The sequence below is a fragment of the Heloderma suspectum genome, chromosome 14 (assembly GCF_057233095.1).
Source record: "Heloderma suspectum isolate Gila_16-S chromosome 14, 16-S_ref, whole genome shotgun sequence".
Taxonomy (NCBI): Eukaryota; Metazoa; Chordata; class Lepidosauria; order Squamata; family Helodermatidae; genus Heloderma; species Heloderma suspectum.
This window is the reverse complement of record NC_139471.1, coordinates 22507731-22535083: the sequence shown is the minus strand read 5'-3', so window position 1 is coordinate 22535083 and position 27353 is coordinate 22507731. Positions and strand designations below refer to the sequence as shown.

General features: G+C 49.6%; 2 protein-coding genes across 8 annotated transcripts in view; both read left to right on the top strand.

Annotated features, from left to right (window-relative positions):
* Positions 1–27353, top strand: part of RABGAP1 (RAB GTPase activating protein 1) — a 102153-nt gene that overhangs the window by 33338 nt on the left and 41462 nt on the right. For all 7 annotated transcript variants that reach the window (XR_014785867.1, XM_084820829.1, XM_084820826.1 and 4 more), the window contains 5 exons: positions 77–179; positions 4342–4511; positions 7401–7575; positions 8763–8856; positions 10320–10470. Coding sequence is in view for 6 of the 7 variants with exons in the window: in XM_084820829.1 (XP_084676955.1) it covers positions 77–179; positions 4342–4511; positions 7401–7575; positions 8763–8856; positions 10320–10470 (693 nt within the window). In the remaining variant the exon portion in view is untranslated. The remainder of the gene's footprint in view (positions 1–76; positions 180–4341; positions 4512–7400; positions 7576–8762; positions 8857–10319; positions 10471–27353) is intronic.
* Positions 22191–24212, top strand: GPR21 (G protein-coupled receptor 21). Its single transcript, XM_084820844.1, has one exon. The coding sequence runs from the start codon at positions 22287–22289 to the stop codon at positions 23352–23354; it is 1068 nt and encodes a 355-aa protein (XP_084676970.1). The 5' UTR covers positions 22191–22286; the 3' UTR covers positions 23355–24212.

Below are 27353 nucleotides of genomic sequence, written 5' to 3'. Positions count from 1 at the left end.
GAATTCTACTTTAATCCTTAACGTAATCCAGCAGGGTACGGCCTTTATTTTCACATGCTCGGTTTGTGTTTTTTAGGAGTCTATGGGCAAAAGCTCCGATGGGAAATCTTATGTCATCACCGGGAGCTGGAACACAAAGTCTCCACATTTCCAAATAGTGAACGAAGAAACGCCGAAAGGTTTGTGAACGTGAGCTTGCCTGTTGGGGTCAGATTGCCTGAGCCATGCAGGCTGTCTTCTGTGCATCGCTCTGGATGTGTGCTTGAGGCACTGGGGGCTGCTGGGTGGCAGGAACATTACTGGTGCATAGTGGTCACCGGCCAATCCAGTGGAGAAGTCGTACAGTATGGCCAGAAACGGAAGAGGGGGTGGTGGGTCGTGGGGCAGGAGACGGAAGCAGTTTTGCATTGTGACTCCTGAGTGACGCAGCCGTAGTCAGGGAGGCCTACATGTTCTGACCCTCTGAGTCCGATTCAGGAAGGCAGTCCAGGAGGAGGTAATGGTGGCTGAGCACCAAAATGGCAGGACAGTATAGGACATGGCCATGCTGGCTAGGGATGATGGGAATTGTAGTGCAATGAGGGATGTGCGGATTTCGTTAAATCCATCTGTGTTTTGCAGGTTGTCATGTCTTTTGTTCTGTTGTCTACTCATTGACGGAATCGGATTGTTTGTATGAGAATTTCGTTCATGTGTAAATATGCACTTGAGCTGATGTGCACTTGCACAACTCCCCCCCCCCCCCGCAAGTCTGCGGAATCCACACGACTTGGAAAAAGTTAGTCTGCTGTAGAATTTGCAGATTGGATTCATAGAAATCTGACCTCGTTTGAATCCGTTGCAGATTTCTCTGACATCCCTAAGTGCGGCACACCTGGAGGGCACCAGCTGGGGAAGGCTGATGCAGGATGTGGGGCAAGCAGGGGGTGATTGCATATTGCCTTCCTTGCGTACCATTTTGTGTCTAGGCTCAAATTAAAAACATTGGGGGCGACATTTTAAAGCCTGGCACTGGGATAGCCCGAAGAACTGTCCTTTCATTATGAGCTGTACCGTTTGGACTACTGTAATGTGCTCTATGTGGGGCTGTCTTCAAAAACTATTGAGAAACTTCAGCTGGTTTAGAATGCTGCAGCCACACTGTTGACTGGGACTAGGTACAGGGAGCATACAACTGCCTTGTTCTAACAGCTTCACTGGCTACTGGCCTATTTCCAGGCCGAATTCAGAGTGCTAGTCATGACCTAAAAAAACCCTTATACATTTTGGGACAGGCTACCTGAAAGACTCAGTATTCCAGCTGAACTATTTAAAATCCTAAAAGATGAAGCTGTTAAAGTGCTGCATTCAATATGCCAACAAATTTGGAACACTCAACAATGGCCGCAAGACTGGAAAAGGTCAGTTTACATTCCAATTCCAAAGAAGGGCAACGCCAAAGAGTGTTCAAACTACTGCACAATTGCGCTCATTTCACATGCCAGCAAGGTGATGCTCAAAATCCTACAAGCTAGGCTTCAGCAGTATGCGAACCGAGAACTACTGGAAGTACAAGCTGGGTTTCGAAGAGGCAGAGGAACTAGAGATCAAATCGCCAACGTTCGCTGGATCATGGAGAAAGCAAGAGAATGCCAGAAAAACGTGTATTTCTGCTTCATTGACTACGCTAAAGCCTTTGATTGTGTGGATCACAACAAACTGTGGCAAATTCTGAAAGTGATGGGAGTCCCAGACCACCTTACCTGTCTCCTGAGAAACCTGTACAAGGGTCAAGAAGGAACAGTAAGAACCAGACATGGAACAACCGAGTGGTTCCAAATTGGGAAAGGAGTACGACAAGGCTGCATATTGTCACCCTGCTTACTTAAACTTATATGCAGAGTACATCATGAGAAACGCTGGGTTGGATGAATCACAGGTTGGAATTAAGATTGCTGGGAGAATTATCAACAACCTCCGATATGCAGACGATACCACCCTAATGGCAGAAAGCGAAGAGGATCTCAAGAGCCTCTTGTTGAGGGTGAAAGAGGAGAGTGCAAAAGCTGGTTTGAAACTCAACATTAAAAAAACGAAGATCATGGCATCTGGCCCCATCACTTCCTGGCATATAGAAGGGGAAGAAATGGAAGCAGTGACAGATTTTACTTTCTTGGGCTCCAAGATCACCGCAGACGGTGACTGTAGCCATGAAATTAAAAGACGCTTGCTCCTTGGGAGGAAAGCTATGGCACACCTAGACAGCATAGTAAGAAGCAGAGACATCACCTTGCCGACAAAGGTCCGTCTAATCAAAGCTATGGTTTTCCCAGTAGCAACGTATGGCTGTGAGAGCTGGACTCTAAGGAAGGCTGAGCGCGGAAGAATTGATGCTTTCAAACTGTGGTGCTGGAGAAGACTCTTACGAGTCCCCTGGACTGCAAGGAGGTCAAATCAGTCAATCCTAAAGGAAATCAACCCTGAGTGCTCATTGGAAGGACAGATCCTGAAGCTGAAGCGCAAATATTTTGGCCACCTAATGCGAAGAGAAAACTCTCTGGAAAAGACCCTGATGCTGGGAAAGACTGAAGGCAAAAGGAGAAGGGGACGGCAGAGGATGAGATGGCTAGATAGCATCACCGATGCAATGAATATGAACTTGAGCACACTCCGGGAGAGAGCGCAGGACAGGAAGGCCTGGCGTGCTATGGTCCGTGGGGTCACGAAGAGTCGGACACGACTGAACGACTGAACAACAACAACCTGAAAGACTGCCTTCTCCCCTACGAGCCTGCCTGGTTTTTAAGATCTTCGGGAGAGGCCTTCTTTTGAGACCGCCAGCTTCAGAAGCATGTCTGGTGGCAATGTGAAAAAGGGCCTCCTTGGTGGCTGCTCCCTGGCTGTGGAAATCCCTGCTGAGGGAGGCTACATTTGCTCTCTCCCTGTTGTCCTTCTGCGGGCAGGCAAAGACTGCTCTATTCAAGCGGACCTTTGGTGTATAAGAGGGTCTGTTGAGCTGGATACTTTTACTTGGTTGTTGTGTTTGTTTTTAATGTATTTCCTTGTTGCTTTTATCAGTGATTTTTACCTGTTTTGAGTGCCATTTCTGGTAGAAAGGCGGGGTACAAATCAAATCAATAACTAAACGTTGGCTCCGAGGCCCTGCCCTCTGTCTCAACGCCATTACTTGTCCAGCGCGCAAGTACAGGAGATAGGGTCTTTTCTATGATGATGCCTAGATTATGGGATGCCAGCTACTCCTGGGGGAGGAGACCCATCTGGCTCTGTCAGTGGCTGCTTTCTGTAGACCAGCTAAGACCTTGTTATTTCAACAGGTATACTGTGGCTGAGTTAAAATAAGATTATTTGATGCTCCTGATCCTGTTCCTTTTTCCATGTGCCACTCCTTTGTTTTTACTTGGATGTCTTTTGTGGAGGCTGCTTTACATTTGGGTTTTTGTTTTGCCAACTACTTTGGTTATTGTTGATTGAAAAGTGGGATGTAAAAAAAAAAAAATCCCCAGAATAAATGAGTAGTGGGAAGAGCAAACCCAAAGGAAGGACTCAGGATCCAAGGAACAGGGAATCCCGAGGACCAGAAGAGCTGGGTATCAGCTGCCAGTGTGGGATTCTTTCGAGTTGAATTATGAAGGACCCAGCAAAAGGATTGTGTACACCAGCCTTCCCTGTCCTGGTGCCCCACAGATGGGCTGGACTGCAGTATCCATCATCCGCAGCCAGCATGGCCATTGGCAGCTGGGAGTGATGGGTGTTGCAGTCCAGCCCATCTGTGGGGCACCAGGTCAGGGAAGGCGGCTGTAGTCCTCCCAGTTGGTCACAGGAAAGGGCAGAAATGTGGACTTTACACCTTATATGCTGTACAAGGAAAATAATATGCCTCTTGAACACAGCTGCAGATACACTTGGGCTGCAGCGCTGGGCACACTTTGAGTTAGATCCAGGATTTGCCTTCCACAAGAGGGAAGCTTCTGCTTGTAGAAGATCCCTCTGCCCAATTTTCTGGGCATTCTCGCTTCCCCCACCCCATCGCATCTTGCCCCGTTCAGCAGGGTCTCTTGACTCTGTGCAGCATTTTCAGGGGGGCTGGAGGGGCTGCCATGGGAAGCCATGGGCAGGGAAGTCCACTTCCATCAGCACCGTTGAAACAGTGTAAATCTGGATACAGCCCTTTACCTGGGAGTAAGCCCCATAGAACACAGCAGGACTTGCTTCTGAGTAAACATGCTTATGACTGCACTACAGGCATGCCAGACATGCAGACGCGACCATTTTGACCCCAGAGGCATTGGGTGGCAGAATGAAGGGAAACCTCACCTTCTCTTTTTGCTTCTCTGCTTCCAGACAAAGTGCTGTTCCTGACCACGGCTGTGGATCTGGTGATCACAGAAGTGCAGGAGCCTGTCCGCTTCCTCCTGGAGACCAAGGTCCGTGTCTGCCCCGCCAGTGAGAGGCTCTTTTGGCCCTTCAGCAAGCGGAGCTCCACGGAGAATTTCTTCCTGAAGCTGAAGCAGGTAAGGCGGCTGTGGCAGATCCCCTGCTTTGCATGCAGGAGGCCCCAGGCTCAATCCTGGCATCTCCAGGTAGGGCTGGAAAAGCTGCCTGAAACCCCAGAGAGCCGCTGCTGCCAGTCAGTGTCGACAATACTGGGCTGGAAGAACCAGGGGTCTGACTCTGTGGAAGGCAGCCTCCTACATTCTTAAGCCTGCGTGTGTGTGTGTGTGTGTGTGTTTGGGGCAGCCTTTGGGGGCTTCTTGACTCTCTTTGTTGCTTTTTCTTTAAATTTGTCTGGGATTGGGTGGCCTTCTGGAACAAAGCAGAAGGCCAGTATTGGATTTGTCTGGGCCACACCTTTTCATGGAGGATAAGGCAATCGATGGCTACTTGTCATGATGGCTGTTATGGAAACTCCACATTCCAGGGGCAGTCTACCCCTGAATGCCAGTTGCTGGGGAACAGTAGTGGGAGAGGGGTCTTGCCTTCATGTCCTGCTTGTGTGTTTCCCATCAGGGCATCTGCTTGGCCACTGTGGGAAAACAGGATGCTGGACTATGTAGACCTTTGGTCTGATCAAGCAGGGCTCCTCTTACGTTCTTAAGATGAGATTCAATATTTCTCTGCCTCCAAGGTGGCAAGAATTCCAGGCATGCAAGGAGGATGGCTCCGGCGTATTTCCGTGGTTCCACAGTAGAAGCCTTTCCGTAGCAATGGCATTTGGTGGAGGGGGGGGGGCTGGTCTCTGAGAATACATTCTGCATTTCTGAAGGCAAAATATGGAAAGGCTTAAACAATTGCTTCTGTTGGCTATAAATATTTCTCTGCTCCTAAAGCACAAGCTTGTTAGTTTAAGGAAGTTTATCTTTCTGAGCTAATTCCGTCGCCTTTTGTCTTGCTGCACCGGCCCTCATTGTGACACTTTTTTATCTGGCTCCCTCTTGGCTTGTTCTCAGGCCCCTGGCTGACTTTTCCAAGGGGCTGAGCTCATCTGGTGGGGGCGGGGAGCTCCCTGCTTTTGGTTTCTCCTTGTTGAAACTATGCTTAAGAGGCTTTGCCTGATATCTCCAAAGGGGGACAGGGTTCTGCAGACAAACAGTTTAGAAACAAACCCAACGCTCTCTACACATGGGTTTGGTGGGCTTATCTTGGTTTACTAGTGATGTTGGGATTTTGCTGCAGAGGCAACTTTGTGAAAACGGGGACTTGCTTTTTCTCAGATAAAATGAAGCTTGGGATAATTTTTTAGTCTAGAAACGTTTGTTTGAGGAAAGTTGTCCCAGTTGTAAGGCAGGAACTTCTAAGGAGTTGTAAAGATTTAGTAATTAGAAAAGATCTGTGCTCCTCTGGGAACCTTCCTAGCCTCTTGTAGCCAACTTACATGCCCTACCTTCTCCCCCCACCCCCTCCACAATTGGCTCGGCTGCTGTGATGTCATGAAACCTCACACAATACTCCTGAGTGCCCAGGGGGGAAGCTGTCAGCTACAGAATGGTGAAAAAATAGAGCAGCTTTTGTGAAAGGAAATGAAATGTTAGAGTGACTGGGGAGTGGGGGTAGAGAAAACATCACAGGGCTGAGGGGCAGGAGGAGCTGGGTGGGAGGCTGAGGGCTAGGATGCTGAAAAAGAAGGGTGAGGAGGTGGGGAAGGTGAAGGGAAGGGTGCCGCACAGCAAACTGTGGGAGGAGGAATGGAGTGGACCACGGACTTAAGCAGCTGCGACCTGAAGGTTGTTCATGGTAGGAGGGGTCAAAGAGCAAGGGGGCTTAGGAGCGGGACCAGCTGTGTGCTCCTATAGGAAGGCAAGGTGCATCAAGGCCCTGGGGAGGAGGTGGCATCTCATATCTGTTTGGATTAACTAGCCAAATCTTTTGCCATCTTGACTGGAAGAGGAGGCAGGATTGCCCTCTTAAGGTGGAATGGGTAGTTCAGGGAGATCCCAGACATGGCTCGGATGGGCTTCCTACCCTGGTCTGCTAATGGCTCATGTATTTTCTTCATGGTGGATCTCATGCTCTGAATCTATATCAGTTTCTGATGCCATTTAATCTTTAGCAAACCAGGGGTTGAAATGAAAACGTTAACTCCCCTTCCCTCCACCCCCGCGCCCCCAAGCAAGGGGGTCTTGGCTTGCTGCAGTATGAAGGAGAGAGATCTGTGCAGGCTGGTCCTGTTTGCAGGATCACGGTCCAGTTACAAACTCTGAATCTTGGATTCCCTAATTGTGGCTCTTTAGCTCAGAATTCCAGATACTCTCCCCATCACCCCCGCACCCCACCCACTTGATCTTATTCCTCCAGTCCTTCAGAGGGGAAAATGGCAGAGCTCTGCCCCTTCAGCCCTCCTTCTTGAAGCCAGGATTTTCCATTTTGGCTGCAAGGAATTTCCTGGCCAAAGCGACACCGTGTGCATTTTGACGCATACACCCTGTTTTGGAAAACATCTGAAGTAACTCCTCTTGTATCACTGGGAAAACTGACCAAGATTCTGTTCTTCTCTGTTTATTGGAAAGTGGCCAGGGGGCCGGGGGGGTCCTCTCGTTTTCTCTTTGCTGTAAGGCAGGGGTGGCCAATTTGTGCCCCTCAGCCTAGCTTCAGAAGCCTTCTGCAAGCAATCAGTTCAGACTTCTGGGAAGAGCATTGTGTCCCTCCACTGGCAGTCTACTGGGTGGGAAAGAAGACGGGGATTGGGAGAGGGAGGTGGCAGAGAGAGAGAGGAAAGGGGGTGCCACGACCCACTCTTACTCCACCCATTGCTACCTTTGGCCCTGCCCACTGCCGGCAACCAGCCCTTGACAGAGAAAAGGTTGCCCACGCCTGCTGCAAAGAGAGGAGCTTGTAAGTTTGTCCAGGCATTTCTCTTGAGTTTCTCCATTGTGCTGAGACTTAACATGCATCGTCTCCTTTAGATAAAGCAGAAGGACCGAAAGAACAGCACCGACACACTCTATGAAGTGGTGTGTCTGGAGAGTGAGTTGGAAAGGGAGAGGAGAAAAACCACTGCGAGCCCAGCACTCCGCCTGCCTCAGTCAGGATCCCAGGGCTCTATGATCCCCTCCCCTCCAGAGGATGATGAAGAGGAAGGTAAGAAGGGATCGATGGAGGCCCGGGAATAGGGGAGGGTTAGCCTGGTTATTCCAAGAGCATTGTTTGTGAGCCCCCTCCAAAACCAGCTGCCAGTCAGTGGTGGATATATTCATAGGGATTTAGGTATTCGTAGAATTTGGAACATGTTCCAATTCCCCCTAGTGGCCTCTGCCTCTGCCTCTGGCCTTGATGGGATAAATTTATATGGCTGCCTGTTAACAGATATTCTCTGGGCAGCTTACAGGTCAAGACAAAATGTTAAAAACATACAAAATACTGTAATTAAAAATGACAAAGAAAATGCAGCATCAAAGCTCCCTTCTAATAAAGGTGACATAAAACAATTAATAGCTCAGATTAAAGCCATACTAAAACAGTGAGAACCCAAGGAGGGTTTAAAAGGCCAAGGTATTTCCTGCTGCAGAAAAGAGCATAAAGAACACACCAGGTGAGCCTTGCTGGGGAGGCTGTTTACCCCTAGGAGGCACTGGCCTTGCTGCCCTTCGCAGGAGCAAACGGAGCATGGCCTCCAAAGAGAATCTTTTAATTTGGGTAAGTGTGTATGGGAAAAGCTGACCTTTCAGGTATCTGGTCCCAAGCCATTATAAGTTAAACCCAGCACTTTAAATTGGGCCCAGGAATGGACCAGGTGCCAGTGTGGCTGATAAAGCACTGGCAGAATAGGATTGGAACCCCTCATCCAAGCGGTTTCAGCTCTATTTTGAACACCGTGCTTGTTCCAGATTGTTTTTAAAGGCAGCCCCATGCCCAACGCATTGCAATAGTCTAAGCAAGAGGTTGCCAGCGCATGGGTAATGGTGGCCTTGCCTCTGGGCTGGCAGTTGTGGGGACTGGATGGAACTTGTCTGCATGTGTGGAGTGAGGAGGTCACATCTGGTCCAGGGGCTACTGGCTTCTGATTCCTAGTATACATGGTTTGCCCTACCTTGAGCACAGAGCTTGACTCCTTTTCACCCTCCTCCTCCTCCTCGGCCTAAAGTTGGAATTCTCCCATTCCTCCCCCCCCCTCCCCCCGCTTTTGGAGCTGACACCTTCTGCTCTTTTTCATAGGCATAATATTTGGCCACAATAGGCTTTTCTCCAGATGGAGGGAGCGGGGTGGGGGAACGGTACTTCCTGTTTCCATGTCACGCCTTCCGTCGGCCTGGGCTTGTGTCTTGCAGATAACGACGAGCCTCTCTTGAGCGGCTCGGGAGACGTCTCCAAAGAGTGTGCAGAAAAAATCCTTGAGACATGGGGAGACCTTTTGTCCAAGTGGTAAGCAGTTCCTCTCTCACTCTTTCCTGTATTGAAAATAGATCTGCTGGAGGCACTTTCCTTATGTGAAGTAACACTGGTACACACAGAAGGTTGAGCTTGAATTACAATACGTGTCTAAACACATTAGCGAATACATGACCATACAGACGATTGTCAGCCAACACTCACTCTCTATTGCCAGTTATACACAGTCATTGCATCTTGATTTTTACATGGGAGAAGCTGATGCTATTGTAAGTCTTAGGTGGCATATAGGACAATCTGTCTAGTCGACTCAAAGGACAGGCATTTGATGACTAAGAGGAATAAAAAGCTCACACTCTCACATGGCAAGAACAATAGCCACAAATACAGATATAAAGACATTTTCTCTAAAAGCAAAAACAAAGTTACTGCATACATTAAACACATTATTCACAGTTATGCAACTTGCTTGATCTAAATCATCGTGGCACCTTCACCTCTTAGGGGATTAATACAATTGATTCTGCCCTTATCTGCTACTACAAGGTGGGGAAGAAGGCCCATGGGTGCTACTAAGCGGCCGTCCGGGGAGCGCTACAAATGGTCAGCCAGTACAAATGGTCAACCAGCCAGTCTCCACTTTTCTTTTTCAACATTTGGGCCTGATTTTGGAGTTGTGCAACAAGTTCAAAAGTTGCCATGGGAGACTGGCTTATTGCTGAAAGGAATAAGGCAGTAGTGAGGGCAAAAAGTTCTTCTACTTGTGAAGAAGTACAGTTAGGCAAAAGATTTTGTTCCATTACACTTAGAAAGAAGCAGTATTCCTCTAGGCTTGGTGGCCAAGGCGAGAAAAGGAAGGCGAGAAAGAGGTGGGCCAAAGGAACACCCTTCAGCTGGTGTACATGCTTGCTCTTACCACCGCCTGCTCCGCTCCCCACTGGTGGATGCAGTACTGCTGCCGTCTCCTGTTTCCGCCTCTGTTTCCGCCTGGTGGGCAAGTTTTCCTCAGTCACTGCAGACCCCGATGCTAACATGCCTGCCTGGGGAAGCAAGCCAGGTGGAAATGTGGGAAGGAGTTCTGGTCAGCCTTCCTCAATGGCCGTGCTGGCTGGGAATGATGGGAGTTGCAGTCCAGCACTTCTGGAAGGCACCAGGTTAGGGGAGGCTGGCCTAGATGCTGCTCCGCCATAAAATCTCTGCGTTGCCATCCTGGTCAAGGACGATACCACCTGTCGTTCTCCTGGTTGACCAGGAAGTGAGAGACAGCCATCTGTCTCCTCCTTCTCCAGCTGTTTTGAATGTCGCTCACTTGCTCGCATAGGTTCCAGGCCTTCCCCTGTCCAGCACACACACCTGGGAGGCCAGACATAGTCTCAGTGTGCCACATTTAAGTCTGGAAGTGTGCAAGGAGCAGCCACCAGGGTCTGCCCTGCCTCAGCCTGTGGCCATCGATTTGCCCTCCCTGGGTTGATGGGTGTCTCCCTCCTCCTTTCCAGGCACTTGAATCTGAGTGTGCGACCAAAGACCTTGTCCACGCTTGTGAGAAGCGGAGTCCCTGAAGCACTCCGAGGGGAGGTTTGGCAGCTGCTTGCAGGATGTCACAACAATGACCATCTGGTGGAGAAGTACCGGATTCTCATCACAAAGGTAGGTCAGTGGATATTTGTGTGTGTTTGGTAAAACAGCAGCAGCCCTGTTTAGTTGATTAGCAAATTGGTTCTGGATCTCTTTCTTGGTCTGACAAGTTCTATTTTGGGCAACAATGGCTTTCAATCTGTTTCTGCGGAACCCGGGGCAGCTCTGATGCTTATTGGGGGTTACTCAACCAGGAAAGGCAGACATCTTTTCTCTGAAAGACAGACGGCCTGTCACTTCTGCTGATCTTTCCCTGCAGTGGGCAACTGTGGGAATCCTTTGGATGCATTTAGGGCAGATGTTTGATTCAAGTAGGTGTTCTGTATTGCCTCTACTGTGGTGAGGACTTTAGCGTTGTTTAGGTACCAGTGAGGCCTGAGTTGCAGAGTTCCCCAGTGGATTGGGTTCTTCAGGAAGATCAGGTTTCAGGAACAGGAATAGATCAGCACCATGGAAAGCTCCGAGTGGTGTTGAGCCTGTGTGGCTTAGAGCCCCATCTGTACCTTGTTCCAGCAAGGAGCAAGGCAAGATTGAGTCTTAAATATGAGTTTGCTTACTTTTAGGCTGGTTGGCCCTGCTGCCACACTGACTACTGCTTTGCCTCTTAAAGGGCCCTGAGCAATTTCAGTCTGCAACGATGTGGGAGTGGTCATGGCGTGCTAATACCCTCAGATTCTGAGGATGATAATACAGCCTCCTTAGCCTTTCAGGAAAAGTGGGTCCTGGGAGAAGGCTGAGGCCTCTTGCATTAACTCTGGAGCCTCTTCTGAGGACAAGGGGTCAAGATCCTCTGGGAATTAAGGTTCAGGGACCTGGTCCATGGCAGTGGGGCAACAGTGAGTGAAAGAGAGAGGTATAACTATTAGAGCAGCCTTCCCCAATCTGGTGCCCTCCAGATGTTTCAGAGTACAGCACTCAGCATGCCTGAGCATCGCCCATTCTGGCTAGGGCTGATGGGATTTGGAATCCAAAACATCTTGAGGTCACCAAGTTGGAGGAGTCTGGGTTAGTGTCAGACTAGGCCGGAAGAGATCCAGGTTCAAATCCTCGCTTTTCAGGAAGCATGTGCTCTTTCTCACTGCCTGGCCCGCCTTGAAGGGGGAATTGTTGGGGTAGAACAGGGGTAGAACCTCAGGTCTAGGGGCTAAATTCAGCCCAGAAGGCCATGCCCTCTTCCCCTGACCCCACCTATTGTTTGGTGTTTTCCCAGCATTTGTCCAGTTTTTCTCCATTCTGAAAGGTTGAAATCCCTCTCCTAAGTTACTGGGAGTAAGAGGTTTAAGCTCAATTTTGTTAATTTCAACAAAACAGACAAACAAAAACAAAAAATTTAAAAATCACAAGTGTAACTACATGCTTTAAGCTGAAATATGTGGGTATTTTTATCTGTGCCTGTTTTGCCTTTGGCTGTGCCCCCTTTTTCTCTGCCCTTGCTTGGAATGCAGCCCTGAGAGCTTCCGCAAAATGGAATTCGGGCTGAAGTGGGCTGTGCATCAGTGGAATAAAAGGTGGGAGAGCCATGGGCACTGCCCTGAGTGCCTTGGAAGTCGGGTGTGAGCGGGGCTGTTGCTTGACAATGTCATTGGAGGTCCCCTACAAGCCACCGTGGGCTGTGGGACATTGGACTAGATGCATCTTTTGGTCTGATTCTGGTGTTTCATGGATTGGTTATGTAAAGCATTTTTATCCTCTTCAGCCAAAAAAGGCTTCCGAAGCAGCTTACATGCCATCAGTACAATTGCCTGTAAAAGTCCCTGTGCACGTGCTTACCATCTTAAGAGACACGGTACACGAGGAAAAAGGGATGGGAGGGAAAAGGAAAAAATTAAGTAGGCTGTCAGCAGGGCTGGTGGAATGGTCCTGCTGTTCCTCTCATCTTCTGTGGGGAGGGGTGGTAGTCTAACTGGACCAGGCCCTGATATTCCCTTGGCCTGCTTCTGTCTCCCTCCTTCTTTCCCAAAGGATAGTTGATGCCAGCTAGCTCTGTGGGGGGATCCAATTGGAGCAGGCCCTGATGCTCCCTCCACTGTGGTGTGCTCTCGGGATGGTGGAAGTTGTAGTTCATCTGAGGGCACCAGGGCAAGGCTGATCCCTGTGATCATAAGCTCCGGGGAAGGTAACATGTATGAGAAGTCGACAGGCCTCTGTACATTACCGTGCCTACCCCAGGTGAAACAAATGCAGCTTTTCTTATAAGATTATTCCTTGTTTCATTTCTTCATAAAAGAAGAAAAACTCCCCCCCCCCCTGCTTTTCTATCGGGCAGCAACTTGTTTATATATGCTAATGGAACATATCAAGTCAGCGGAAACAAAGGTCCAGTTTCTCTCATGCGTGCATGCTTGTTTGTATGTATAATGTATTGTATATATTATACTGTGTCAACTCCTGGTAGTGAGGTTTTCATCTTTGTTGTCCCTTAACAAAAGAATTTAGCAAAAGCTGATGAAAGTACATTTGAACTGCGTGTCCGGGTGCCGTGAGTTGATGGTTGGTGGAGAAGTGTTGAGGTAGATACAAACTGGCTTGATCTGGTAGAGGGCATCAAGTCAGTTTAATGAATGATGGATGGGATTATCTACCCTGGGTGGAAACTAGGGGCAGGGCGGGGGAGGTCCCTGATCAAAAGAAACTTCAGAGCAGTTGGAAAAACCACTGAGAAGACGTTTGCAATCTTTCCAGGCGTTCTTTCCTTCTGTGTACTAAAGACGATGTTAACCCATTTTCTTTCTTGTGTATATTTGGTGTGTGTGTGTGTGTGTGTGTGTGTGTGTGTATGTGCATATATTCTTGATTGGGGTTCTGAAGACCTATGGTCAAAGCAGTGACCCACAGTACTTTATTTCTTACCCTTGAATAAATAAACAAAATGTGTGATTTTTAAGACTTGCATTTGGAGAGAGAATGCAAAAACGGTGATGCAGCTGCCAACCCAGTTAGTGCTGCTGTCGAGTGACATTTTGCAAGATGGATGCCAGGCCTGCAGCATGTGAGCTGGTGGTGGTTTTTTGGTGCCTTAAAGCCATCCATATTGACTGTTGGCATATTGTTGGGTCAGCAGCGTGGCACTGACACCTGTTAAATGAATGCAGCATCTGAGGTGGAAGAAAGAAGGAAACGGGCATGTGCAAAATTCACCTTTTGTGGTAAGGAGCATGGTGAAGAGCTCCAGTGCAGCAGCACGTACAGGAAAGCCCTCCGGTCGGTGGCATTGGTCTCTCACTCCTGCTAGTGTAATGGTTGAGCTGTTCAGAAGAACACGTGACATATGGGGCAGCTCTGAAGGAAGGGATTGGCTATTTGCACCTGGGAACAGTGGCTGTATTTGAAGCCCCAGAGAATCCGTCTGGCTTCACCACAGGTACCCCAGACCCATGTTTGCATCATAACATTAATATGGGGGGATTTGCAGGGGAGAATCGCTTGGTCTCCCTGCATTTCCTGGTTCCTCCTACGAATCTGCTCTCCTCCTCTCCCCCTCCTCCCCAGATTGATGTTAGGCCACAGACACAGGGTTGGGAACCCTCGATTTTGCTTGATAACATGTCTGTTCCTCCTTCAGATCTGGAGCTTGGTGTACTGTGCCAGTCTAGCCTCATCTCCCACCTTCCTCTGGCCAACTCCCACCTCCCTGGTCTGCCTTCTGGTGCAATGGCTCTTGTTGCTCAAACTGGCTCATGGTATTGATCCAGCTGCTGGGCACTTCATGCTATGCTACCTAACAGTCTGCCTTTTCTCTCTTGGTGAGAGATTCTCCAGATAATGTCATCTCCCTGGAGGGGGCTGTCCTCTGCCAAAAATGCCAGCTTAGCTGGATTAGGGGTTGGGCAGAGAGGCAAGCAAGAAGTGTGGCTCTTCCAGTTCAGATCCCAGCCATCTGTTCTGGCACCTCTGGAATTAGACGATGACCACATATTCGCTGTTTTGCTACCCCAACACGGCTCGTCTCTAGACATGCGCGCGCGCGCGCGCACACACACACACACACACACTGCAACCGCTCTTGCTTTGCAGTAGATCTTTTCCCTCCCTGCTCATTCTTTCCCACTTCTTTCCAGAAAAATCTTTAAAAGATCAGGCCACCGGGAGAAGAATTGATCTATGCAGACCGATTTGGATTTGAGTCAGTGTGCTCAGCCCTTTGAGTTAGCTTGGTGTAGAATTTGCATTCGTTTGGCACAGAGTGGACAATGGCCAGCGAAGGAAATATGTTGCAGAGTTTCTGGGTGCCAGCCTCAAATTCTTTGGTCCAGGCCTCAACAGGCCTGAGATTAGCCTATTCAGATGTTTAGATTGCATTCTCAAAGTCTTGTGACTTTTCTCCCTGGCCCCGCTTAAAGGTTATATGCCTAGAAACCCTGAAGGTGGTGGCGGAGGTCTGGAGCTACTGTTTCCAGCCAATTTTGCCCTTTGGCTCTCTTCTTTCTTTGGGAGGTGGGCACAAGGAACAGTGGGCAGATTCGGCTTCTGTTGATGGCCAGACCAACCTCCTTCCTATCTCTCTACTTTATTTTTAAGAGATTTGTGTGTGTGTGTTAGCAGCTGCATTATGGTTCACATGCATGTACACCCACAAATGGCATCTGGTTGTTGGGCTTCTCCTCCTTCTGCATGGGTAACTGCTCCACTGATCCAGCAATGTGTAACTGCTGCTTCAGCTTGCACTGGCTCAGCAAGCGTACGGGGACAAGCGAATGAAACCTGACTGGTTTATGCCTCGGAACATACTTTCCCCACATGTTTAACTCCTTGGCTGCCGTCGGCCTTGGAGTCAGGAGGTCTCCTTCAGGCATTTGAGCTGCTCTGAATGAAGCAAAAAGACAAAAGCACGACAGGCGTGGCAAGCCTTTTTCTGGCGGTGCAAAGCCACTTTTACCCTGACACGTGTATACAGGGATGCTGTGTAATAACATTGCAGAAAGAATCAACACAAAGCCTAAAAGAGTCCTGCCTGTGGAAACATCCCTGCAGTGGAAACCAGCATCCTTTCCCAACTGAGCCTTCCTTTGATTCATGTATTCCCCCACCAACGGCACTTTGCCCCGTGCTCATCTGCCTTGACGGCTGTTGCTTTTCCAGAGCCGTGTCCAGCCCTTTCCCAGCAGATGTCCCTGGGATGAGCAGCACGGAGCATGCGGAAGCTCAGGGGGAGTGCAGAGAGGCTGCCTTTGACACCGTGTCTCCTGCAGAAATCGGCTCGAAAGGGATGCTGCCTTTCCTCCCGACTTTTTGCTGATTCATTTAACCGGTTAATGCATTCTGCAAGAGAACAGCTACCCACGCGCACATCAAGTTAACCTAGCTGCCGCCTAGGAGCAGCAGTGGTAGAGCGTGCGCACTAGGCTCCCCCACAGGTAGACTGGCGTTATCCCAATGTTATGGCTGTCGCCCTGTTAAAGAAATCGTAATCCGCCTTAGTCCGTGCTGGAAGTTGTAGTGCCAGGCTGCTGGAAGGTGCCAGGCTGGGGAAGCTGTATTCCAGTTAAACTGTGGAATTGGGCACCACAGAATGTGCTGATGGCTAGCAACTTGGACAGCTTTAAAAGGCGATTAGATGAATTCATGGAGGAGAAGGCTGTCAGCGGCTACTAGTCAAGTTGGCTGTACCCTGCTTGCATTTTCTTGGGAACAACCAGAGCAATGGTCCTCATGTTCTGCTTGTGGGCTTCCCACTGGGGCATCTGGTTGGACCCTGTGGGGAGCAGGGCGCTGGACTAGATGGACTTTTGGCCTGGTCCAGCAGAGCATCTGTTCTGTTCTTGTTAGCGATGATAGTTCAGAATGGAACCTTCATGTTTGGACGTGGTCTACCTTGAATAACAGTTGCTGCAGGACAACAGCGAGAAAGGGCTCATGTCCTGTTTGGGGGCTTCCCATCCACTTGGCCTCTTGTGATTAGCAAGATGCTGAATGAAATGGGCCTTTGGTCTGATCCAGCAGCACTCCTCTTACGTTCTTATGATTAATCGGCTGGTTTTAAACGTGCATCTGAATAAAAATAATAATTTTGAAGCAAGGAGGACACTACCTTTGTTTGTAGCCAATATGTCTGTTGTAGCGGGCATCATTTTGGAAGAGTTGCTTCCTACTGCAGTGGTCAGCAGAAGGTAGATCTGGATCTGCTGGGAGATCTCTGGGTGATTGGGTGATCCTTGTGATCCGCAAGGATTACTGACTCCCAAGTCTTTAACAGCAGCAGCAGCAGTAACAACTTAAAAACCTTCCCCCCTCTTCTAAATTAGACTGCAGAGATGGAAGAAAGTTTGTAGGGGTGACGGGGAGGGAACCAGAGTAGATTTTTCTGTGACTAGACTATGAGCTCAGTTCTAGCACTAAAAAGGGGGTCCCAGGCTAAGCATGGGCTCAGAGGCACCCTTGTTCCTTAATTTTGAGCAGATGCTCCATCTTCTTGAGGCACTGTTTTGTACCTGGCTCCTGTTGGTGGACCTCAGGGTTCCAGGAAGAAATGAAGTAGATTCCACAATCCTGAAATCTTCCTGCCCCTGTGCTACTGTACAGGGGAGTTGGAGAAATGCCTCTTCTGAGATGGTGCTAGCCATCTGCATCTTTAAAATAAGTGCTCATATTAAAAACAGTATTTCTGTTCTTAAAAAATGGCGGCTGAATAGTTGGGGGCACCTTTTTAGTTGATTAAAGGCACAATCCTATGCATGTTAAGCCAGAAAAAGTCCTACAGCTCCCAGATGCTGGGAGTTGTAGGACTTTTTCTGACTAAACATGCATAGGACTGCACCCTAAGTGTAATTTATTTGATCTGATCACGTAACTATTCCAGCTTTCCCCCATATTGTGGATCAGAGGGGTGGGGGGCTTACTGAGTTCCTAGCTGGGGCGGACTGGGTCTGTTCTCTGTGAGGGCTGTACCAGTGCAGAGAAGTAACAGGTAAGCCATCAGTATCGGTCTACACAAGGTGGTGTTTGGGGACCAGATGTACTCCTTTTCTTTTTTTGAACTGAGCACTTGGTTCCTGCAAACCACATGGCTCCTGCCCCCTGCCCCCTATCTGCTTCTCCCCTTGAGGACAAGGAGAAAATGATGCCAGGTATCAAGTGCACTGCCCAACAGGGATGTTGTTGTCAGGGTGTGTGTGTCACCAGATTTATTTATTTATTTATTTATTTACAATATTTATATACCGCTCCTCATCAGAAGATTTCGGAGCGGTTAACAACATGATAAAAGAATAAAACAATGGTTAAAAGAGTTAAAGAGTTAAAACATTAAAAAAAAAGAAAAAAGACAAATCCCAGTGAAGTGGAGTTCAACAAACCACGGCTGGTCATGCAAGGAAGGCCTCTTGAAAGAACGTCTTAAGGAGGCGCCAGAAGGAACACAATGTTGGCGCCTGCCTGACCTCTAAAGGCAGGGAATTCCACAGGAAGGGGGCCACCACACTGAAGGCTCTTCTCCAATCTTCAAAGGAAGATTGCCTTTGCTTCTATGGAGGCTTGCTCATGCCCTGTGAGGGAAACTGCTGTTCCTAATTGCAGCAACCCAGCCTCTGCCCTGTTAGCAAATGACTTTTTTTTTAGTTGCATCTATCCCAGATCGCCCAGTGTGTGCCCCTGAGCCTTGTTTGTTTGTTTTCCCCTTTCCATTCTGCTTGGGGTGAGGAGTTCTTAGAAAGTCAGGAGTTTGTGTGCCCTTGTTTGCCCCATCCCGAACTGTTCCAGTAAGAGACAGTTTTAGGTAGTCTGCAATTCCATTGCCAAGATGGTAAAGGCCTCTTTATTTCCCCAGTAGTTCTGTGTGAATGGATCCTCATTGCAGCATCTTGGGCTGGAAGTGACTACATTGTGCTTATCAAAGGTTTTGCATTTGTTCAAAGGGTTAAAACACCTTCAGAATGAAGTTTTAAAGAGTCCTGGGGGCACAGAGCTGGTTTCTGTGGTAACAGAGTGAATGGCTGAAGGTTGCAATCTAAGGAGTCTTCACTTAAATCCATAAATCATGAGCTCCATTTCCTAACAGGTCACAGCTCAGCAGACCCCAAAGCCAGCAGCATTTTGCCTGATCACCACATCTCTGAGATGTTAAAACTTACCAGAATGGCCACTGTATGTTGCTGCGAACCCCAGTTCTGCTGAATCAAATATCAGCATTATCTAACCTTTCTATAAATATTTAAAAGACGGACCATGATGCTCACCATTCCTCTTACAAAGGCCTTTCTCGTGAAAGGACCTGGCCAAGCATAGAACAGGAACATAAAAACTTTGGCCTGGAAATAATTGTGGCTGGAGTTGTGCCATGGATAGATGAGAAAATGATCTCTTGCTGGAGCAGCTTCCTGTTACTCCTGCTTTATTTGCTTGTTCTCTTTTAAAAGCTAAGAACCTAGCCCTCATGGCTGCAGAAGAGAACCGAGTTCGTGTTGCCAGTTTTCTGCCTGAAAATCGCAGGGGCTAGGGGTTGTCGGAAGGTGGTAGAACACAACGATATTTAAACCAGATGTTTCCAATTCTGTGCAGAGGGTGTTGGGGTTCGAGTGCAGTCTGGCACTTCTAGTTCTGTGCAGTTTTGTAAGATGGTTGCTGGTCATAAGCAGTGTGGGCCCTTTGAAGGGAAATAGCAAAGATCCCTGCTTGGGTTTCACTCTGATCTGAAGAATGGCATGTACTAGTTAATGCACACAAGTTGAACCCTGACTGATCACTGTTCACAAGTGTGTGTGTTTGTGCTTTTTATTTAAATCAGCTTCCCCCAATCTGGGCCCCATTGGGACTGCAACTCCCATAATTCCCAGGCAGGGTGGTCAGTGGCCTTGCTGGCTGGGAATTATGGGAGTTATAATCCCAACACATCTGGAGGGGCCCAGGTTGGGGGAAGCTGATTTAAGCCGTTTGGAGTGTGTGTGTGTGTGTGGGGGGGGGGGGGTTCTTGGATTTTGTTTTTTGTTGAAGCAGATAAGGGTGTAAGTGAAGCATGTTGGTATCTGCTTGTCTGCTTTCAACCTCACAAGCCACACACACCCCGCCGCTGCCCCTTACTGGTCTCCAGATGTGCTAGACTACAACTACCATCATCCACAGTATGGCCAAATGGTCAGAGATTATGAGAGTTGTTATCCAAAACTTCTGGAGGGCATCAGGGTGGGGAAGGCTCTCACAAGCAGTTCACAGGTTTGCAGTCATCTTTGTGGGGAAAGGGGACTTAGTTGTGTCCCAGTTGATTAAAACGATTTTGCATCTCCTTGCTGATAATTTTGGGTCATTCCTTTAAGTCTCTAGGTTTAAAAAGTTTTTAATTATTTGGAGACAGTCTGCGACCCTTTTCAGGGCTTTGTGAAATGAGCTACGTTAAAACTGTAAAGACGGACACTGCAAGGATAGATGCTTCGGCTATTGGGCGGTATAGAAATGAAATAAATAAATGCATGCTTGCATGCATGCTGTATGGTTTCTCAGAACTGTAGCAGGGCCTGGGCTGTATATCTGGGCGGGTTCTTTCCTTTTATTCACAAGCAAAAACTGAAGACCTGAGAAGTGAAAATGTGGAGAGCGAGGGGGGTTCATCTGTGTGTGTGTGTGTGTGTGTATGCACGTGTGCCATGGTGCCAACCTAAAGGCCACCTTTTCTGGAGTGAGAGCCGTGGTTGTGAATTTTTATTTATATTTGGATACCACCTTTCAGCTATAAAAAGAGCCCCTAAAGCACAATCAGATTTTAATTGTACTGATAAAGCGTGATCAAAGCCAAAATAAAGCAGATAAACAAAATCATCACTGGATAAAATTAAGACTCTGATAAAAGCTTGGTGGAACAAAAACACTGTTAACTGCCTGGCTAAAGGGCAACAGAGAAGAGGCCATCTCACCTCCCTTTAGAGGGAGTTCCACAACTGCACTGCCACCACTGAAAAGGCACTGCCCTGCATCAAAACTAATCCCACCTGCCTTGGTTGTGCAACACAGAGCAATTGCCAGGCAGGTTCATGCAGGATGAAGTGGTTCTTCAAGTATCTTGGCCCTAAGCTATTTAGGGTGCATCTTCTGGGGAAATGGTGGTCAAAAGCTGAAGGTGAACATTGTCTGCCTTGTTAGATGGGCCTCTGCACATTTCCATTATTCTCTGGCTGGTCTTTGCCCTGAAGCTTCTGTGCCAAGTTTGGAAACCAGTTGAAAGGCATCAATCTGGATTGGTTAAAATGGCAAGCGTTTCCACTTTCCTGCCTCCGCTGTGCTTCCGTGCCCATTGGCTGTGAATCATCTTTTTCTCGCTTGGAGCTGGATGTACTGTTTTGCGGTCGCGTCATCTTGGGTGTTACAGGGCAGCTGCCAAACTGAACATCTCCAGGGGTGGTCCAGAGTGGGCATGCGAGGGTGCCAGACGGCCCAGCTCCCAGTGCTCTAGGAACCACGTGTGTGCTGGTGCAGGTGGATTTTGAGGTCCAGAACACGTGAAGCAATAGTTGTGTATCTGAGTCTGAGCACGCATGGAGTGCCTTTTCCTCCTGACAGCTGTTCAGAAGGAGTTGAGATGGGCGGTGGCAGTGGGGGAGGCAGTTCTAGCCTGGTGGTCAGTCTGGCAACTGGGGGATGGGGAGGAAGTTTTCACAGGAGACTCCCCATTTGCCACTGGCTAATCTCCCCCCCCCCCAGTTTTGGCCTTGTCCACCTGGAGGACAGGTGTCTGCACGCACGCATGGCCCCTTCTCTCAGGCCCCACATGGCTCAGGATGGAAGGTCCCCCCCCCCCGCTGTCAGAGCCCTACAAGTGCTTCCTCTCCAGTGCCCTGGTGGTAAAGGGGCAGCAGCGCCTCTGAGCATATGCTGAGAGGGCCTTTTGCACGCTCCTCCAGCTCTGCTTTGGTGGAGCCCCTCTTTGCAAATCAGGCGGGGGGTAGGCGGGCACGCGAGCCCGGGGGGGTGGGGGGAGCGAGCGAGGAGGAGCCCAGCGCGTGCGCGCCTGCCTGCCTTGCTGCAGCTCCGGAGCAGGGGTGGAGGGGAGGCTCCCGGCTGGGTCTTCCCGCCAGGGTCCCCCTTCCTCCTCCTCCCCTCCCTGCACCTGGGGTCTCTTCTCCCCCCGCAGCTGCTCTGCCTTCCTTCCTGGGGTGTACCAAACGCGGTGTCTCTGCATCTCTGTCTGCGCTCGCCTTGCCTTTGTCCCGTTGGCTGCAGGTAGGAAGGAAGGAGAGAAGCCTTGCCCAGCTGTGCCTGGCCTGGGGAGGGCTCTGTAGGTTGGCCTTCCTCCTCCCCCGCCATCCAGCCTGTGCTCCCCGCACCGCAGAAGTGCAGGGCGCACAGAGCCTCCCCCAGAGCCTCCCACCAGCAGGTCCCCTTTCCAGCCCGGACGGCTGAGGCTGGCTGGAGCCCGCAGTGTTGGGGGTGGGGAGCCCAGCCAGCACATCCTTGGCAGGGGGAGGAGGGAGAGATGCTGTGAAATGCCCCCTCCCTTTCTTTTCTTCTCTTCTAGGACCCGCCCCCGCGTGGCCGTTGCTGGAGCTGTCTCCCTCCCCCCATTGCACAAGCGGGCCAGTCTCCAGACCCGTCGCGCCTCTCTTTTCCTCTAGCCCCCCCACGCCCCCGGCACAGCTCTGTGTGGCTGAGCTGCCAGTGGAGGGAGCGCAGCAGGGGGGGGGTGGCTGTTTAGCCAGAGAGTCGGTGTGTGAGGGGCAGCCGCTGCGGACAATGCCCGGCAGCTCCGGGGAGCCTCTGCACGCCTCTTGCTCCTCCTCCTGCTTGCCTTCTCCTCCTGCTTGGGCACTGAGGGCAGCGCGGCACAGGCGGCAGCTGCAATGACAGCAGCTGCGGCAGCCGGGCAGCAGCCACCGGCAGAGTGAGGGGATTGTCGCCGCCCCCACAAGATGAACGCCTCCCTGGACGGCAGCAACCACAGCAACGGCGGCGGCGGCAGGCCCTTCTGCCTCCTGGCTGCTGGCTACCCAGACGCCCTGGACATCTGCCTCCTGGAGGTGATCATCATCGTCTTCCTCACCGTCCTCATCATCTCGGGCAACATCGTCGTCATCTTCGTCTTCCACTGCGCGCCACTGCTCAACCACCACACCACCAGCTACTTCATCCAGACCATGGCCTACGCCGACCTCCTGGTGGGCGTGAGCTGCCTGGTGCCTTCGCTCTCCCTGCTGCGCTACCGTGTCACCTTCCTGCCTGAGTCGCTGGTCTGCCAGGCCTTTGGCTACGTGGTCTCGGTGCTCAAGAGCGTCTCCATGACCTCCCTGGCGTGCATCAGTGTGGACCGCTACATCGCGATCACCAAGCCCTTGACCTACAACACCTTGGTCACCCCCTGCCGCTTACGCCTCTGCATCCTGCTCCTCTGGCTGTACTCAGGCGCCGTCTTCCTGCCTGCCTTCTTCGGCTGGGGCAAGCCCGGCTACCACGGGGATGTCTTCCGGTGGTGCGCCGACTCCTGGGACACTCGGGCCGCCTTCACCCTCTTCGTCGTCGTTGTGCTGTACGCGCCGGCTGCCTTCGTGGTTTGCTTCACCTACTTCAGCATCTTCCGCATCTGCCAGCAGCACACCCGGGAGATCAATGAGCGGCGAGTGCGGTTCAGCTCCCAGGAAGGGGAGGCGGCTGAGGCCCAGCCCTGCCCGGACAAGCGCTACGCCATGGTCCTCTTGCGCATCACCAGCGTTTTCTACATCCTCTGGCTTCCCTATATCATCTACTTCCTCCTGGAGAGCTCCTCCATTTACCGCAATCGTGTGGCCTCCTTCCTGACCACCTGGCTTGCCATCAGCAATAGCTTTTGCAACTGTGTTATCTACAGCCTGTCCAACAGCGTCTTTCAGAAAGGTCTGAAGCGCCTGTCGGGTGCCATTTGCGCCTCCTGTGCCCGGCACCGGGCAGCAAAGGGCTCCTCAGCTTCCAGGAGCAAAAGGCCTTCCAACGGCTGCCATGCCTGAGAATAAGGGATTGGGCTGACTGCAAAATAAAGATGTCCAGGTTTGCAAAAAACAAAAACAAGGAAGGAAGAAACACACAACCTGAGAAATGCTGCTGACCTCGAGAATCCAGGATTTCCACGAGCATGTGCTGTCTGTTCGGATGCTCCACTTTTGAAAATGTCCTTGTAATGGGTGGGAGATTGGGGGTAGTGCCCCAGTGTCCATGTTTCAGAACCAAGCTCTCTTTCTCCCCCTCCTCCCCCCGCTTGGAGTGACTGGCAGCGGTGGGTGTGCGAGAGCTCTGGCGAGAGACACACTTTTGTATTCTTCTTTATCGCTTCACTCTAGGGTGTTTGGAGATCTGTGCTCTGTGTGTGTCAGTGTGGGAATGTGCAAATCAGCCTTCCCCAACCTGGGGCCCTCCAGATGTGTCGGACTACAACTCCACACATCTGGAGGGTCCCAGGTTGAGGATGTGTGATGTAAATGGTCTCATGGTGTATTCCCCAATTTTGTCTGTCTGTGCATATGCCAAAGTATATTTCAGAATCTTAAGGGGCCAATCGATATTGTCTCTCTTCTCCCCCCCCCCAATTTCCCCCGTAGGCCTATAGGAAACAACATAAACACTTGAACGTTTGATTTCAATGTGCAATGAGCCACATGATCAATCTCTCTTTCTCCCCCCCCCCCCATGCTTTTTACAAAACCTGTTCTTGTCCTGGGTGCCCTGTTTGCCACCTCATTCCTGTTAGAAAGCTCGTTTGTGACTTCGAGTACAGTATTTACATTTTTAAAAAAAACAAAATGTCTGTGTAGTAAATGGGATGACTTTTCGAACCGGCCAAATTTAGCAGTTGAATAAACTGTTTCCTTTTTCTCTTTCTCTCTTTTTTTTGTTAATAAGTGGAGAAAATGTCTTGTTCTCTTCTCGGTTTGGATTTGTAAGTAATGGCTTGAGAATGGAGTGAAGCTGTAGAGAGTTATTTTGGAAATGGTGGAGTGTGCTTGGTTTTTGTTTTGAGGAAATTTCTCAAAACAAACTTTCCTTTATAAAAAGAAAGAAAACATTGCTATTTAAAAATCTGAATTCCTTTGATAATTTGCATGCTAACAGCTTTAGTAAGAAAAAGAGAGAAGCAACCGACTCCTAAAAAGTTATGGGAACCTTTACTGTGAATTTTTAAGTACAATATTTCAGTTTCCAATAGGGAAACTGGAAATTTGGAACTGCCCTTCTCCCCACCCCTTGCTACTTTAGGGTAGGTGGGTTTGATGTCTGTTCAAAAGTATCTGGTGCTGATTCCTGTCAGTTAACCAGAAATGCAAAGAGCAGAATGCTGAGACTTGATAGGCCTTTGGTCTGACCCAGCATGGCTCTTCTTAGGTTCTCAGGAACGGTTTCAGTGAATTTGTCAGATGTGGGTTGCGCTTGCGAGTCCTGTATGCCCACACTTCAGGAAAGCTGTGTGTTCTTGAAGCTGATTAAGGGGGGGGGGGCGCGCTTGCCTCTGTTAGCACTGCCAGTGCTGTCTTGATGTAGTCAGTGTCTTGTGAGAGACCCAGTGTATGGTGAATGGATGACCCAGTTTGTGTGGGGCTTCTCCAGGGCCAGGGTACTGGGGACGAAAAAAGTGTTCTGACCTCTGGTTGAGGATAATGTACTTACAGCTGTCTTCCTTGTGGCTGGGGCATGGTAGGAGTTGCAGTCCAACATTTCTGGCAGGCACCAGCTTGGGGAAGGCTGACATTGAGCATCTTTGTAAAATCCAAACTTTGGGCACCAAGGAAAGCCGGGATCAGTGACTGACCAAGTGGTCACAGTGAACATATCCCTGTAACTGTGTGGTGACAGCCGCTGGCTGAGGCAGCTTTCAGAAGGGGATTAGAGAACGTCATGGAGGTGGATGGGTCTACTTATGGCTACTTGTCATGATGGCCAGATGGAAACTCCAGATTCAGAGGCAGTCTGCCTGTGGCTACCAGTTGCTAGAGGACAGCAACAGTGGGAGAGGGTTATTGCCCTCATGTCCTGCTTGTGGGCTTCCCCAGAGGCATTTGGTTGCCAACTGTTGGAAGCAAAACACTGGGCTGTATGGAGCTTTGGTCTGATCCAGCAGGGCGCTTCTTAATGTATTCTCCTTGCTTTGTGGAAGGGCAAACAGACATGCAGCCCCCTGAAGCCCCTCTCCCACCCCCCACCCCCCCGATTGCAAGTAGCTCTCGGCTCTTCCCTTTATTCATTGGCCAGCAAGACTTCACTAGTCATTGTCCGCATGTTTTCAGGCTCATCTTCCCTGCCATATAGGACAAAACTTTTGTTTATTTTAAAACAACATTTCCAGATCGTTTAATTACAAAATCGATACATGTGGTGCTGTCAAGTGGTGAGGTAGGAAATACGTCTTTTTTATAAGTATTTTTATTCATTTATTTCAAAATTATACAAGCTATACCGTCATCTAAGAATGGATTTCAGGGTAGTATACTTTATGCACATAACCTGAATGTTGGATGGGTTATTTTTCAGCCCTTGTAGCTTTCAGTATGAATCAGTTGCTTACTTCTCACACTTCTGCATCTTTAGACCCCTCCCTCTTTGGTATATACTTCAAGACTGCAGGTAAACCAATCCTTAGTTAGATCCTCCCTCTATAATTCTATACTTTTAAGATCACAGGTAAATCCGTGGCTGTTTCCTCCAAAATGTAGTTCATCCCAACCTTGATGCCTTCAGTAGCACCAGAGCGGATGGCTTTGCAGGCCTGTAACTGAGGGAGGACTGCTATGATGTGAAATATTAGGGTGGCAAATGTGACTTTTTTTTAACATTTGGGAGGGGCAAAATTAATAGCCCTCATAATAAAATAGTGATGAGAGCAGAAAATGATTTCCTTTTAATACAGTTAAAGAAATACAATAAAGAAGCACCTGGAGGCAGAAAAATTCTTCCCCAGCCTGCCCCCACGTGCACAGGAGTCATCCCCCCTCCTCTCCAGGCCAGACGTCTTCCTCTGAAAGGTCTGGGATGGATCAGACTAGGAGCACCATATTGGACCAGGTGTACTTCTTGGACTGTTCATGTTCTACCTCAGATACTAGGAAGGCTTACCAGTTTTATCTGGTCAGTTTCAACCAGCCTTCCCCAACCTGGTGTTGGACTAGAACTCCCATTATCCCCAGCCAGCATGGCCATGTGTGGTCCAACACATCTGGCAGGCACCAGGTTGGGTAAGGCTGGTTCTAGTGATGTGGAAGGAGCATTTTCCTCTGGCCCGACGTCTTTGGTGAAATGGTTGCGATGTGCTTACCTTTGCTTTGAGCCATCTATGTCTTCCCTTTGACTAAATGGATTTCTTTGTTCTCGGGATATCGGCCTGCCTTAGCAGGGCTGTTGTAAAGATGCGCAAGAGAATGTGCACCTCTTGTCTACTTTAAGGGAGGCACCTGCCTTGCGTTCAGAAGGTCCCAGGTTCGGTCGCCAGCATCTCCAGTTAAAAGGATCAGGTAGCAGGTGATGAGAGATGGACCCCCCGCCCACGTTCCCTGCCTGAGACTGGAAAACCACTGCCAGTCAGAGTAGACTGGCCTACCACAAGGGAGCTTCCTATGTTCCTATTAAATGCGCTGTGTAAATGCTGAATGTTGAGGCTCTTTTCCACTTCTCTGGCATCACCTGCCTCATTCTATTGCTTCTCCTGGTGGCTTCTAAAGCCCCAGTCTTGGGGTGCGAAATCTCCTTGTGATAAGATGCATTCCCCTCCTGCCATTGTTGCTCCTTCCCCTTGCTCTGTCGCGGATACCATTCCATTCACATGTGGCACATAATCTGTTTTAATCCTAGCCTCCTTTAATGGGCTCTGAAAGGTGCTGGAGTTCTGGTTAACTTCCCATGAGCACAGAGTCGGCACCCAGGGTTCGCCTCTGCATCCCACCTCCGTTGCACTCGATGTGTGGGCGATCTTACTGGTCTTGCAAGCAGCAGGGTCCTCAGCAGGGCAACCTGGGGCGGGGTGT